The sequence below is a fragment of the Mycteria americana genome, chromosome 7 (genome assembly GCF_035582795.1).
Source record: "Mycteria americana isolate JAX WOST 10 ecotype Jacksonville Zoo and Gardens chromosome 7, USCA_MyAme_1.0, whole genome shotgun sequence".
Classification (NCBI taxonomy): Eukaryota; Metazoa; Chordata; class Aves; order Ciconiiformes; family Ciconiidae; genus Mycteria; species Mycteria americana.
This window is the reverse complement of record NC_134371.1, coordinates 46,141,601-46,155,390: the sequence shown is the minus strand read 5'-3', so window position 1 is coordinate 46,155,390 and position 13,790 is coordinate 46,141,601. Positions and strand designations below refer to the sequence as shown.

The 13,790-nt window shown below is 36.2% G+C and overlaps 1 protein-coding gene across 1 annotated transcript in view; it reads right to left on the bottom strand.

Annotated features, from left to right (window-relative positions):
* Nucleotides 1-908: 908 nt before the first annotated feature.
* VAV3 (vav guanine nucleotide exchange factor 3) overlaps nt 909-13,790 on the bottom strand; it is a 176,301-nt gene continuing 163,419 nt past the window's right edge. Inside the window, exons 26-27 of the mRNA XM_075508217.1 lie at nt 5,583-5,734; nt 909-3,829 (exon numbers count right to left, since the gene is read on the bottom strand). Coding sequence (XP_075364332.1) covers nt 3,788-3,829; nt 5,583-5,734 — 194 coding nt within the window. The 3' untranslated portion in view covers nt 909-3,787. The remainder of the gene's footprint in view (nt 3,830-5,582; nt 5,735-13,790) is intronic.

Below are 13,790 nucleotides of genomic sequence, written 5' to 3'. Positions count from 1 at the left end.
AACCTGGGTCTGAGGCTGGGTATCGTGTATAAACAAGCCCCTCTTTTTTCTAGACAGCACCCCTCTCACCTTTATGAACTGCCAAAACCTTGGGAATTGCCCTTTTCCTTCACAGAGCATCTAGAGTTTGCCTGTGAGGCAAAGGAGAAAGGTATCCTGGTTGGCATAATTTTCATTGTTCAAGCTAGATTTTTTTTTTCAAGCTGAGATTTTCAAATAAGCTTCCAAGCCTTACAACTAGAAAGAATTATTCAGAACACAGTCACAAGTGGTTCTTATGCCCTGATTACAGTGCTTTCTCAATTTCTCACCCATCAGAGGACACACATCTCGCATATAAAGGGAAGGAGAATGTCTGTGACTAAGTGTGATATTGTTAACAAGAGAATTTAATTGAGAAACATTTTTGCATCTCACATTAGGTGTGACTCTTAGTTATGAGATATATTCATAGGTAACAGGAAAATTATGCCTTACATCTGTAGAGATGTGTAAATGCCTCATTAAGTTTAATAATTATCTGTTAGAAGGGCAGTTCCACAAGAAAATCTCTGCTACTGAAAAACAGAAGGGACGCAATGAAACAACATTGCAATTGTATCATCACTGACCTTGCTGAATTAATCACCTGTCCAGAAATATTTTTATAAACATATTAATAATGAATGTTATAGTGTAAAAAATGCATGAATGGATTACACCATGAAAAGGTTATCAAGTAGCCCATGAAATTAGACACAGACTATATTTTCAGATTTGAGCTCAATTCAACCTGAATTCGTATGTTAATTCACATATGACAGAGGGAGAAAGCAGAAGGTGGAAGAGAAAAGACATTGCTATGAAATATGACACATAAAAAGAAACTTTTTAAGAACAACTTTTTTTTTTTCCAATCAAAAAACTACAAGTATCATCTTTGACAGACAAAAATCAATAGTATATGATGTGATTCCACAGTGTTCTCTATAGCTAAAAAGAAACCCCAAAACAAAAACCCCCACCACCTTCCTGGATGTGGCAGAAGGCAAAGTATCCCAACAATAAAAAGCTCTCAAGGAAAGCTATACTATCCCATTTACATTGACAGCTCAGTTTTACAGCTAAACAAGGATTTTACAAATCTGGGAAACCAAAACAGAACATTATCAACGTTCGCTCACATGAGAAGGTGGTTAGACAAACGAAGCGCAGCCTTCATACTAGCCAACTACACATTTTGACACATACCATTAAACAAAAAATTAATCAGTTTATTATATTTAACATATTTACAAAATAGTACAAATTAAAGTACTGTAACTCCATTATTGCATGACAACAAAACCTCCATACCGGCAAAAAGCAGCACATGAAAGACACTCCAGAATATTTAGGAAGTCTTTGGTACTCAAAATATAGTTTAAGATGCAGCATTAACTCAATCAATACAGAGCATTAAGCACAGACAATGACATGTAGATTTATGCCACAAAAGTAAGTTTAGCTATGGCTTTCATTCTTCTCAAAGGCTGACTACTGGACTCAGGAACTGCTTAAAAGCTTTACAGCAACTTTAGGATGGACAGACTACTCAAAATGATTCTAAAACCAAGCTGTTGAAAATGACTGATGTATTTCTCCACTCGTATTGAATTAAACTGCCTCTTCTCAGAACTCTATGACAGCAAAGCACTAAACACTTCACAGGCCTAGAGCCTATTCCTCTACCCCTTGAGCAGGCAAAACTGTGAAAATCAACTTTGTCTACTTAAGGAACATAGGATCAGGCTCACAACAGACAATAAAACTGCATGGCAAAACATGATCAAAGATGGTATACCCTAGTCTACACTGCTGTACACATAATTTACAAAATATGTTTTATGCATAATCTACATATTTACAAATGCTCTCAATTGTTCCATCAAGTAATGTACTCAACACAATCACAGTTTACATAATTTTGAGGTAAATCCTTGAAAAGTTAGAGCATCAGCAGTTTCATCTGCAAGGCTGATTCTCACAAGTGGAGGATTTCTAATTAGAAGATCCTCTCTTTCACCTGGTCACACAGCAGTGTATGCTAGGTGTAGCAGATGGGTAAAATGGTTGCAGAGACGAAGGGGATTATTGTGAATCCTCTGCTGTGCTTGGTTCTTCCTGATGGCCAGAAAGAGGCCAGAAAGAAGCAAAGAACACTGGGGACAGCCAAAAAGAATCTGAAATATGTACTAGCAGATTCTGCTCTGTGGATGAACAGTGGATATTATGTGACTTGTAGAGTTGGAAAAACTGCAGTGTTAAATCGTGCAGTGTCTATGCACACTAATTGCAAGATGTCTGTGTGAAAAGAGGACAGGGAAAAGCAAAAGAGAGGATGTGAGACAGGATGAATTAACTTTCTTGATTGGTCAACATTACCCTAGAAATAAAATGCATTTAAGAGCTTTATTTTCTTAGAAGTTTTGAAGCCAGGTTAGACATTACCTAAATATTCGAAACTGCACATCTGAAGACATCACCCACATTTATTTTAGTTTATAGCTACAGCACTTCTGACCCTCCATAAATATATTAAAACACTGCCTCCCCAAGGGGTGGACACCACTTCACAAGGCCTGATGTTTCAAGCTAGCTAACCTAGACACGTTTTTCCTTGGGGATGTTCATAACACTGCAACACGACCACTCACTCATGGAACTGCCATTAACATCCCAGGGAACAAGAGAGGAAAGGGCACAGAGAAGTCTGCAAGCTCCCTTTGCATTACCTTATAAGAGCACACAAGGTGATAAAAACTCCTGTCTAACTAGGAAAAGACAGCTTAGAGTCGGAAGCATCAAAGTTCATCTGAATCAATCAAGAGGTTAAGATAAACAGTTTTGTTCTTGAGAAGTGACATCATCTTGCATTTGTATATTCTCCTACAGAATAGGTCTACAATATTTATTTAATGTTAATGCTGAAAATTGTAAAACTCATCTTGTCATTACTATCTTCACTTTTGTGAAGCGCACTTCACAAAAAGTTGCACTTTTATGGTCAGCTGTTTAAATGAAAAAACCTCACACAAAAAGACTTGGGATGACAAAGAAAGGATCCCACAATTCCACTTTGTGGATGCTTTTTCAAGCAATATGACATCACTACACCTTTTAAAAAATGTTATCTTTAAACAAATTGTTAGAAGATTTAGGCAGGACCTCAAAGTAGTCAGTTAACTAATTATATATGCATGAATGCTACTTACGTTTACTACATTCATATTTCCTTCAGAATGTTTTTGTGAGTGTAAAACTGTTTGTAAGGCGATAAGTAAAGTAGTTCAACGTTTCAAGACAAGTCTACTGGCTATACTTTATGCCCCCTGGAATGACTGAACTCTGTTTTCTGCATGCAGTGATAAGGAATAATAAGCCTTCATCTCCTTGTAACATCACAGATGTTAGCTAGAAGAAGAGAGACTTATTAAAGTCAGCCATAGCTAGTATTCACGGTGTAGTACAGGGTGAAATGAAAAGGAGCATAAAGAAATCTGTTTTCCAGAGATCTTCCAGGAAGGTGAGGGTTGGACTTTGTACTCATCCCCAGGGATGGCAAACTGGCAGGTTGTTTCTTGCACAGCTCTGGGCAAGGTAATAATCTGTCAGCACAAACTTCTGTATAAATCCCAACATTAAGACTGGAAGGTTCAGACAAACAAAAATGCTGCTGTTTAAATACTTAACAAGACCAATAACACTTTGAAGATATTAAATTTTTACAATCCCTGAAACTGCTGGCCAGCAGAGGAAAGTTTTTAATTCATTCGTCCTCTTCAACATAAGTTGATGGAAACCAGCCCACCTAAAAAGGGGAAAAGCAGAACAAAATAATACATGAGATGCACAGGGTTTTTTAAATGGCTGAATAGGCAAAACAAGGATGGGTCTGTTCAGTAAATATAAGAATAAGATTACAAAGATAAACTTGACTGACCTGCCACAGTTAGGTAAGTACCCTAAATAAAAGAATAACTTGCAGATATGACAACTTGGAGACTAAATCCACCCCCCCACCCCCCCCAAAAAACCTTTTGCCCAAATTGGAAGTCTAAGCATTCAGCAAAAAGTCTAGAAATGCCAAGAGCAGAAGTAGTTTTACTACAGGCAGGATGCTCCTATTTTTTGAATGAGCAGTTAAATATTTAACAGGCTTCAGTCAGGTCCAGGGAATCCTCTTACAAAGGAAATAGTGACTGATTTGATTGCATTACATGGAGTTAAATACCGTTGCCACCGACAGGAGTTTTAAATAAGACAGAAGTGGAAAGCAGAGTCCAGTGTTTTACACTTCATAAGTTATAATGCTATCTCCATTCTGAAATGAATGAAGTGTCAAATAAGGATTATATAAGACATACAGGGAAGCAATATCATATATTTCTCATTGTCTTATCTATTCGCTGTAGGTTTTTCACTCAGACTTCTTTATACCTAAGTCAATTTAACACTCATGAAAGACCTCAAAACCAAACCTAGAGCATGATTGGAAGGAGTAACTGCATAAACTTTGTTTTGGAGTACCTTGCCAAAATATCTCCAGAGGTGAGCTTATGATCTCACATCCAGGCTGTAAAAGCTATCAGAAAGAATGCTAGTATATAACAGGGCATCCTTTAGGATGTGGGTAGCTGCATTAGAATGAGATGCTCAGTTTTCTTCACATGTAAAATGTATATAGGATGACCACTCTTTCTTCTGCTTCCCTATTTCTTCTTTTCTAATTGGCCATTTCACTTTAAGATCATAACCAGGCTCATGTGCATTAAAAAAAAAAAAAAAAAAGTTCTCCAAATTGCATAAAGCAGTAAATCTGGACATCTACTTCAACCAGACTTGCAACTTTCATTTCCAGCTTCCAGCCGATCTGCTTTCTTCCACCCCGCATTCCTTGACCCTGAATCTCAGCCCTTGAGACATGGAAACAGCAGCCTCAAATACCTCTGACTAATCTGCATTAAAGAGCAGCATCGTAAGATTGAAACAATATAGTCTTTATAGGTCAAAACTGAAACTTTACTTCCATGCGAGTCTCGGAGTGCAGTGTAAACTGACTTTGTAAAAATCCCTGTTAAATATGTCACTTCCTATGAGCCACATTTTTAGAGATCAAAGAGCCAGCCTCCTACAAAAAGGTGGCTGATTCCATTGCATTGTAGTCTGGCAGAAAAGTGTGGAAATCATTTGGTGTTAAACTGCTAAACAGACTTCCACAGCACCAGTAAGCTGAGCTTTTGACCCCAAATACATGTGTGCAACACAGTTCAAGAAAGTTCAGCTGTAGCAGTACTATTAATCCTGGTTATTTTCCAACCATATAATCTTGCCCAAATATTCAACCTGGTAGGTCACATTAAATAACCAATTAATTTAGATGCTGGGAATGCTGCCTGGCAAGAGTTCTGCCTGGCTCCTATGAAACAGAGATGAGAACATGTTGTATCTTGTGAATTTAAATATAAAAAGAAGGTTTATGATGTAGGAACACACCTTATTTTTTTACAAAATCACTGCCAGTGAAGGCAGAAATGAGACAAAGAAAAAAAAAACAACCTTACCCTTCCATTTACTTCACCTCTCCACCAGCCATTCGCACTCATCTTTGTATAAATTTTTACAACATCCCCTTTCAATAAGGACAGTTCTCTCATGTCTCTTGCACAGAAGTCATACCTGGCTATGGCAATGCCTATCACCTTTGGGCTTAGCACTGAAATGAAACAGACATTGATATTATTAGGGTTTGTTAACTGAAGGCTACTAAAGCAATGTAAATAGCAGTACTGTAAAATATAAAACAATTATTTCACAACAACATACACTGGCATTAATTTTATGCAAATGTGAAAGCATCTGCACTACATAGATCAAGAAGGTTTAAACATAGGTGAATAGTGTAAAAGTTGAAGGGATTTTATGTGATTTTTTTAATAGTTCTTTTTATTTTTAGAAAAAAGTCAAACTAGATGAACCATAAATAAAATATTCCCCACCCCGAAATTGCTAAATACATTTGCAATTATTGTATTTTTGTGCTTCATAATAAAACTTGCTGCCAGTTACATGCATCAACATATTTTACAGGTCACTAGTTTCTTTCCAAAAGAATTATTAGCATTTACAGTTGATTTAACTTTAAACCTCTAATGAAGCAAAACAAACAGAATAAGGTGCTGTTCGTTCAAAAACAGCTCCCAAGTTAAATATTAATGCATTTAAAATTAGAAGCTAACATCGGCATGAGCAAAAAAAGTAAGGAGTTTCCACAGGAAATTTGTATGGATCATTTGTTACAATCTGCATGAACATTGGCTGACGTAAATCGACTGTTTTCAGGAGTTTATTCTGTAAATCACCAATGAATTTGTTCTACAAAACTTTTCATGAAGAAAAAAAATCCTTACAAATTTTCTCCTAAGTTTCAGTGAAATTAATACTTAAAAATTTTAAGCTATATCAGTATGTAAGCATTTTGCTAATACAAAGCCCAGACATTTTAAGCAATAAGAAGTTGTGAAATATTTTTAAAAAGCAAATGTGAAAAAAACCTCATTTCAAAAACCAACCCCCTCTCCCAAATAATTTTATAGGAAAATATGTTTTTAACCCTGATGTAGAATGTCCAAACTTGCAAAAGAAACCTGTGACTCTTCCAATGAGAGGCAAGTGGGCATGGCACCTAAGAGATAAGGCCTTTGATTTGAGCAGTTTAGAAAAAACATCTACTACGCTACTGCATTTCGTAGTAGGATTATTTGGCCAAAGCATTTTTTTTCCCCCCTCCATTAACGCCATTTTCTTTTGCAGTTGTTTTCCTGTGTAAGTCACTGTAGATAGGAATTTAGAAGCATAAGAAGCAAGCTTTCTACTGAAAAGATTTCAGAATTCATCATGTGATCAGGATGGATAATTTGATACATATGTACATATAATCACCTTTTTTTCCTCAGAACCCTTTCCAATTTCTTAGAAATTCAGAATCATCTTTAGGAAATACCATTAAGATTCTAGTTTTAGCAATGCCTTCAACAATGTAATACTGAAAGTTCATAGTTAGTTGCCTTTAATTTAAATCAGGAACACAAAACATGGCAAATGAGCTAGAAAATCTTGACAATTTCAGCTCTGCTTGTATTTAAGATTTCTTCTGACCCCACTGGGGACATTTCATAGAAACAGAGGCTTTTGCATAATAGTATTAAATATAAGAAAATCATTCTATATTCAAGTATTTTAGCTTACAGAGACAATACAAACAATTTACTTTAAAATAACAACAAATACTATGTTTAAATTATTATTAGATATACCACAAAACCAGAATGCCTAAAAAAACTGTTTTGGCAACAGATTATGCCCTCTTTTATATCATGCCATTAAAGTTTAGTCCAACATTTCAGGCTGCTTATGTAGAGTATGCTTATCAGATAATTGATACAGGATGTACAGGATGCCATATAAAAGAGAATCAGCATCTCAATGTATTGCTTATATTTACAATATGAAGATGTTGTAAAAATCTAGGTGATATATTAAGTATATTAAAATTCAAACATACTTTTTCCTCTCTAAGCAAGTCATATGTAGACACTACTTGTTTAGATCCTGACATGAATGTTATGTCCTATACCTTATCAGGATTTCAGTAATCAATTTTACAGGCAAAGAGCACATCATGGGCAGCAATTGTTTTATTAGCGAAAGAAAAAAAAAAAAAAAAAAACACAAAAATAGCGGTTATTGATTGTAAGGTCAGTAACCATTTATAGGTATGCAGCAATAACATTGGCAGATTTGGGGAAGCCTCACAGGATGGAAGGAGTGATTCAGGGGAGCATGTTATTATTTCACATTCTAGAAAGGAGATAAAGGGGCGAGGAAGAAGGTTACACGAGGCAAGGATGAACAACTTTGGGAAAAAAACAGAAGAAAAGAACTAAGGAGGGAAGAAATGCACGGAAGAATAATAAAGAGGGAAAATACTGAGGAAAATTAGGATAGAAAAAGAAAGAGGGGCAGATCTGGGGGAAACGAGGACTTCTAATTCTTTTTCAAGTTGTGAAGCCACAGAGGAAAAGGAGAAAGAAGCAAGAGAAATCAAACCCATATATCTCCAAAAGTCTTGAGGCAGAAAGTAGCAGAATTTAGATAAATTTAGACTCCAACATCCATATTTTTAAATAAAAGTGATGCTCATGATAAGAAATATATAAAAGGAAGCCAGATGAGTGATGGAATACAGGAAAATGACAGTGCTAATTTGGGAAAAAATATTAACCATATCTCTCTGGTGACACAGTCACAAAAACAACTTGAGTAGAGACTATCAGCCCTGAATTTCCAGTCAGAGCTGTCCCAGGAGAAATGAAACTTGAGGGAAGACAGTCAGCATGTGGAAAGGACATCTGTACAGATGGGAGAGAGAAGAAACACTGAATGAAGGAGAGAAAGAGGATAGCTACAGGGAGAATGAGGAAGGGGAGAGAGAATGGGATTAACAGCAGAGACTGATGGAAAGAAAGTGCCCAACAGGAGAATGTGAATGAGAAATTAAAGAGGGAAAAAAGAAAAAGCGAGGAAAAAAAAAAACCAGAAGCTATTGAGAAAGAAGTAATAAATAAACCTTGTGTATTAGGAGGGAGATACTCGGAGGATTAGCAGGAAATAGAGTGAGAAATCTGAGGGAGGTGAATAAAAGGTACAAGTGTGAATGAGTAAAATACTCATTGCAGAAGGAAGGAGCCTTTTCTTCTGCAAATAGGAGGAGAAGAAAAGACAGGGAACTACAGTCGGCTTTGATTCACACTGGAGTATGTTGGAAAAGTTTCTCGTTGACAGTGAGACAGATGTGCTGCAAATGAATTTTAATACTAGTTTGGGCCACTGACGAAGGAACTGGGGTGCAAACAAAAAAGGCTCCATGTGATCACAGCAGGCTGGTCTAGCTCATGTTTCTGCCTGTGCTTAAATTCCACAAGGGTCAATGTATCATTATAAAAGCTGTGAGTAGTTGTTTCTCTCTCCTTGTGGTACGGCCTCCTCGTAATTCTGCAGCCATATCCCCTAAGGGTTGCTCTTGTGTATTAGTTTCCCTGCTCCTTGAAGCAATATACATTTACTTGCACTGTTTAACGAAACCCCAGTTCTATTATACAAGCATGGGCAGAACCTCCAGTAGTACTCAGTAGTCAGCTTAACCCTTCTCCTGTGTTACCAACTTCCATATCAGCAAAACTAAGCCAGCTCTGAAGATCCTTTTGGAAAAAAATACATGTAATATCATGAAGTAAGTATTTGTTCATTTAATGTAAGTAAATTCTTTGGCTATTTTAAAAAAGCTAGTTTTACTAAGAACATATGAAGTAATGTAGCCTATCTCTCAGAATATGAAATCCCATTCAAACAGGTAGATAAGCTTAAATTAAGAATTATTAATCAATATTTTCCTTTAATATTTTGTACTTGTGTAAAGAAATACTTTACAGAGCATATTGTGATATGCAAGACACTGAATCCTTACTTACTGTTACAGTTACTTAAGAATTTTATGATACAGCAGTTTTCATAGGAAAAAAGGAATATAATTATAACTTGTTGAAAACATATATGGGAATATATGGGAACGTGTGATAAGCTTAAAGTAACCCTGAGTCTTGATTGCCTTTCTATCACTGTAGGTCACTTCACAATTTTGTTTTCATGGAACGGGTACCAGTTTCAGTAAGAATGGACTTTATGATCAAGTACTGTGCAGTTGAATGAAAGAGGTCATCTTCTATCCTCACCCAAAAGGATAGAAGCTCACAGTATTCACCTACAATAAAGGGCCAAAACTTAACTCCTTTCTGTTCTCTGATTCAAATGAGGTGAGTGCTTCAGACATTCCAGCTGAATGTTATGACCACAGGGTAAACAGCTATACCAGAATGGCTTTCTATTAATCTTTTCTACAGATGTGTCCCTTTAAATAAGTAAATGTCAACTGGAAGAGTGCCTTAAAGCTTGGATTCTCAGTCAATGTTGTGACTACTGAAAGGAAGTAAGAGTATCTGCCCCCCAAAGAATCTATATGTAAGGAGATGGAAATGGAAGAAACTTGAAATCCCTGGCATGAATCGAGGGAGGGCTCATCAGAGACACTCTCAGCACAAGTAAGCACACTAGCCATTCTACTACCGAGCTGCCACCTACACCCTTTTCCCCTCTAGAAACTATTGAAAGCCTCAGAGCACTAAGCAATTTGGATGACCTCTTTGGGGCAGGTGTAAAACATACTGCCTACTCAGATCTCCTGGTCAGATCTTGATTATGAACACATCTGCATTCATGCATGCTAGACACCTGCCTTTCCCTAGTGCAAAAGCCAGCCTCAATCCTGATTTGTATGACCTAGGCTAAGTCCTCCACCCTCTGTACACAGAGGTGTGTCATCGTAACGTGAGTGAACACTGCATTCTCAACAGTAGTAGCTCCTTCTATACGCTCCTCGAAGGCATTTACCTTCCTACTAGCAAAATTCTTCTTGAATTGTCCAGCGGTGCAGTTCACCTCTGAAAACTAGGTCTTAGAGACCTAGCAAGTCATAGCCATCCTGATGCACTAATTGAGATTACCACTGCTACTACTTTAAGCATTTTTATGCAGTCTCTTAGTTTAAAATGTTTGCATTTATTGAAGCCAGAGATGGTTAAATGAGAATAAAGAAAACAATATTTAGAAAACAGATGGTAAAATTAATTAACAATGTTAATGCAGAATTTAAAGAAAGCATTTTCTACAAAAAAACTACTGTATTCTAAGATGCTGCTGCAGTATGGTTTGCTGCAGGGATGGGACGAACATATTTATCTACAAGCCGTGAAATTTTCAGGTATGTGCATTTGAACAAATACATTAAAATACATATAGCTCATAGATGTCAACTACATAGCAAATTAATGGTGAATTAATAATTGATGGAATCTGCTGCAACTACTGAGCTTTGAAACACCTATTCAAACTGTTTATTGTAATATACACTTTTTCAAAAGTTTAAGAGTTTGGTTTTTGTTACACTCCAAGAATAACATGTAATAACTCAGGTTTTGGAGTCAGAGAAGAAATGAAGTATTAGATTCGTCCCTTCCCTCACTTGCTGCATACAGAAACAACAGAAGCAAATTTAGAAGAAATATAAAAGCAGTAAAGCAGTACCTGACCAGAAAGGAGTGGAGGAAGGGGGAACAAAGCTGTAGTCTGGAGGAGTTACAAAAGAAAACCCACAGAACAAAGAAGGGGCTTAGAGAAAGAAAGAGAAAAAGAGAAAAGCAAAAGAACATTGAAATATTGGCACAAGATTTAAATAATAGTATTTTAACTATATAATTCATTGATAATAAGGAAACTAAGGTTCCCTACTAAGGATGTCTGGAAGGAAATTGACTATAATAACTAGAAAATTTGGATCTATGATTCAATTTTTAACAATTGCATTTTTCAAAGAATAAAGCAGAAAGAAGACACCCATTCAGGGTTTAAAGAAGCAAATTAAAACTGCAGACTCTTGCAAATATTTTCAGATTTAACAGAATTTTTTTTCTTCTTTAATTTTGTGTGCCCCACTTCCTAACAATACAAAAGCAGGAACTCATGCATATGTAAGAATTCCTCTTGAGCCCAGGAAAACTAGTCACACACCCTTAATTAGGAATATAGTCTAAGTACCAGTTGAACTGGGATCTCATAATATATATGGGAAAAAGTATGCATTTTGCCCCGATAATCATTAACATCAACAGGAATTCCACAGCTAAACTACATTCTCTAAGGCCCAAACAGTATTGCTCACCTTTGCAGTTTTCCCTGACTTGAGAGAAAACCCTTGAGCAAGCAAAAAAGCTTAAGTTTGGCCTAGGCAGAACCAGCACATCATCCTAGTCCGTATAACAGCTTCCTCAGGTGAAAGGTTAGAGGTGCACTTGCTCTATTGCCAACAAACCTAGGCTCAGCATATTTTTAAATACAAAATTAGATGAAATGAACTAAAATCGCTTCAAATGGAACTACGGTTTGTTGACATGTTCTCACATTTTGTCCTTCTTTTGAAGAGGCAATGAAGATATATAGTGTACAAAATCTAATAAAGTTGGGATCTTTGCTCCCAGCTGTGATTTGGAAAGGGAAGTCCATCCTCAACTGGAAAAATGATAATGTAGCCTCTAAATTATGCCTAATAATATCTATAATTACTGACCAAGAGTGTTCCTTCAAAAAGTAGCAGGATTATATTCATCACATACAGCTGCTTCCCTGAATTTATTCTTGTGACTACACATGAAACAAAATCATTTTGCTTCAAAATGGTTATTTGCAGGAATGACGACTAGAACTATTTTATGCAAGGAATTAACAAAGAATCCATGATGGATGTAATGATACAGTTTTGTGCATCTTACCTGGATGACTATAGATATGTTTGTGACAATGAAACTACCAGCATAAATAAAATAAACAGGACCGATACTGTATTTTAATGTTCATACGCTATGGGTTATTTATTAACAAAAAAAACCCACAACATAAACCAACAGCAGTTTATATTAGTATCTCAAAGTAATACAAAAGAAACATACTCCAGACCTCTTGCACACTAGAAACTCCCTTCTGATCCTTCACAGTGATGATCCTTTCTCCACCTCTAATACTAAATGGATTATCTGAGAATGCATGAGGTTACCTGAGGAACTCCTTTATACTGGAGCTAGCAACCCCAGGTGACAGCTCTGTGTGGAAATACATTACACAAACCGAAAGGGCAACTTGACTGAAGTAGTGTGCCCATTCTTAAAGACAAATAACTGCCTTTATTTCTACAGAAGTACAATGATAGTGTGCAAAAGTAGCGTGCAGGAATAAAGACAGGTTAGGTCCTATATAGGGGGTGGCTTGTCCTTTCCTGTCCATACATTATCTTAATTTTTTGAGAATTTTTCTGTCGAATATAACTGGAGGTTTGGTTTTACATGTGAAATTCTGGACAACTAAGGCTACGCGGACAAGGAAATCCCACTAGATTTCACAGCTAACTAGTCTATTTTCAAACATCACTGATAAGGGTTTTGGTGTTGGCTTTTAAGGAGAAAGGCTGGTTTCTTTTGTTTCCTTAAGGGTTGGGGTTACACTTGTTTTATTTTACTTTATTAACTGATACTTTTACACAGTTAATGCATTAAGTAGTAGAATGATGTGATATAACTAGTTAATGCACCTACTCCTAGTCTAGAGGTGATGAAAAACAGTCACTCAAATAGTATTTGGCTTCGTGATTTAGGTTACATAAAAATTTAAATTTCATAAAGACTCAATTTCTCAATATGATTGTGCTCTGCATCAGCAGATTGGAACAAAGTGCTGAAAACTATTCTGTAGAAGAATGTCAACTTTTCTTCCATTTTTGCCTTTATTTCATTAAATGGTCGATCACCCCTCTAATCTAATGTAAGAATTAGTATTTTTCTGTGTAGCAAAACAAAATTTGATCATACTATGACTAGAAAAGCCTAGGATTGGAAAATTAAGAAGAACAAACTATTTCCCCAAAAATCTTCCTAATTAACTTGAATTTCTATATTGAGAAAAGTAAATGTCTGGCAGCTTTTACAACCACATTAAAAATGTACAATAAATATCAGAACAGACTGAGTGACTTCTGCAAGACCAGGAGACTAAAAAACAAAGTTCTAATTCAAGTGGGAAGCCAAATTAACTATCTCCATAAAATGAAGATT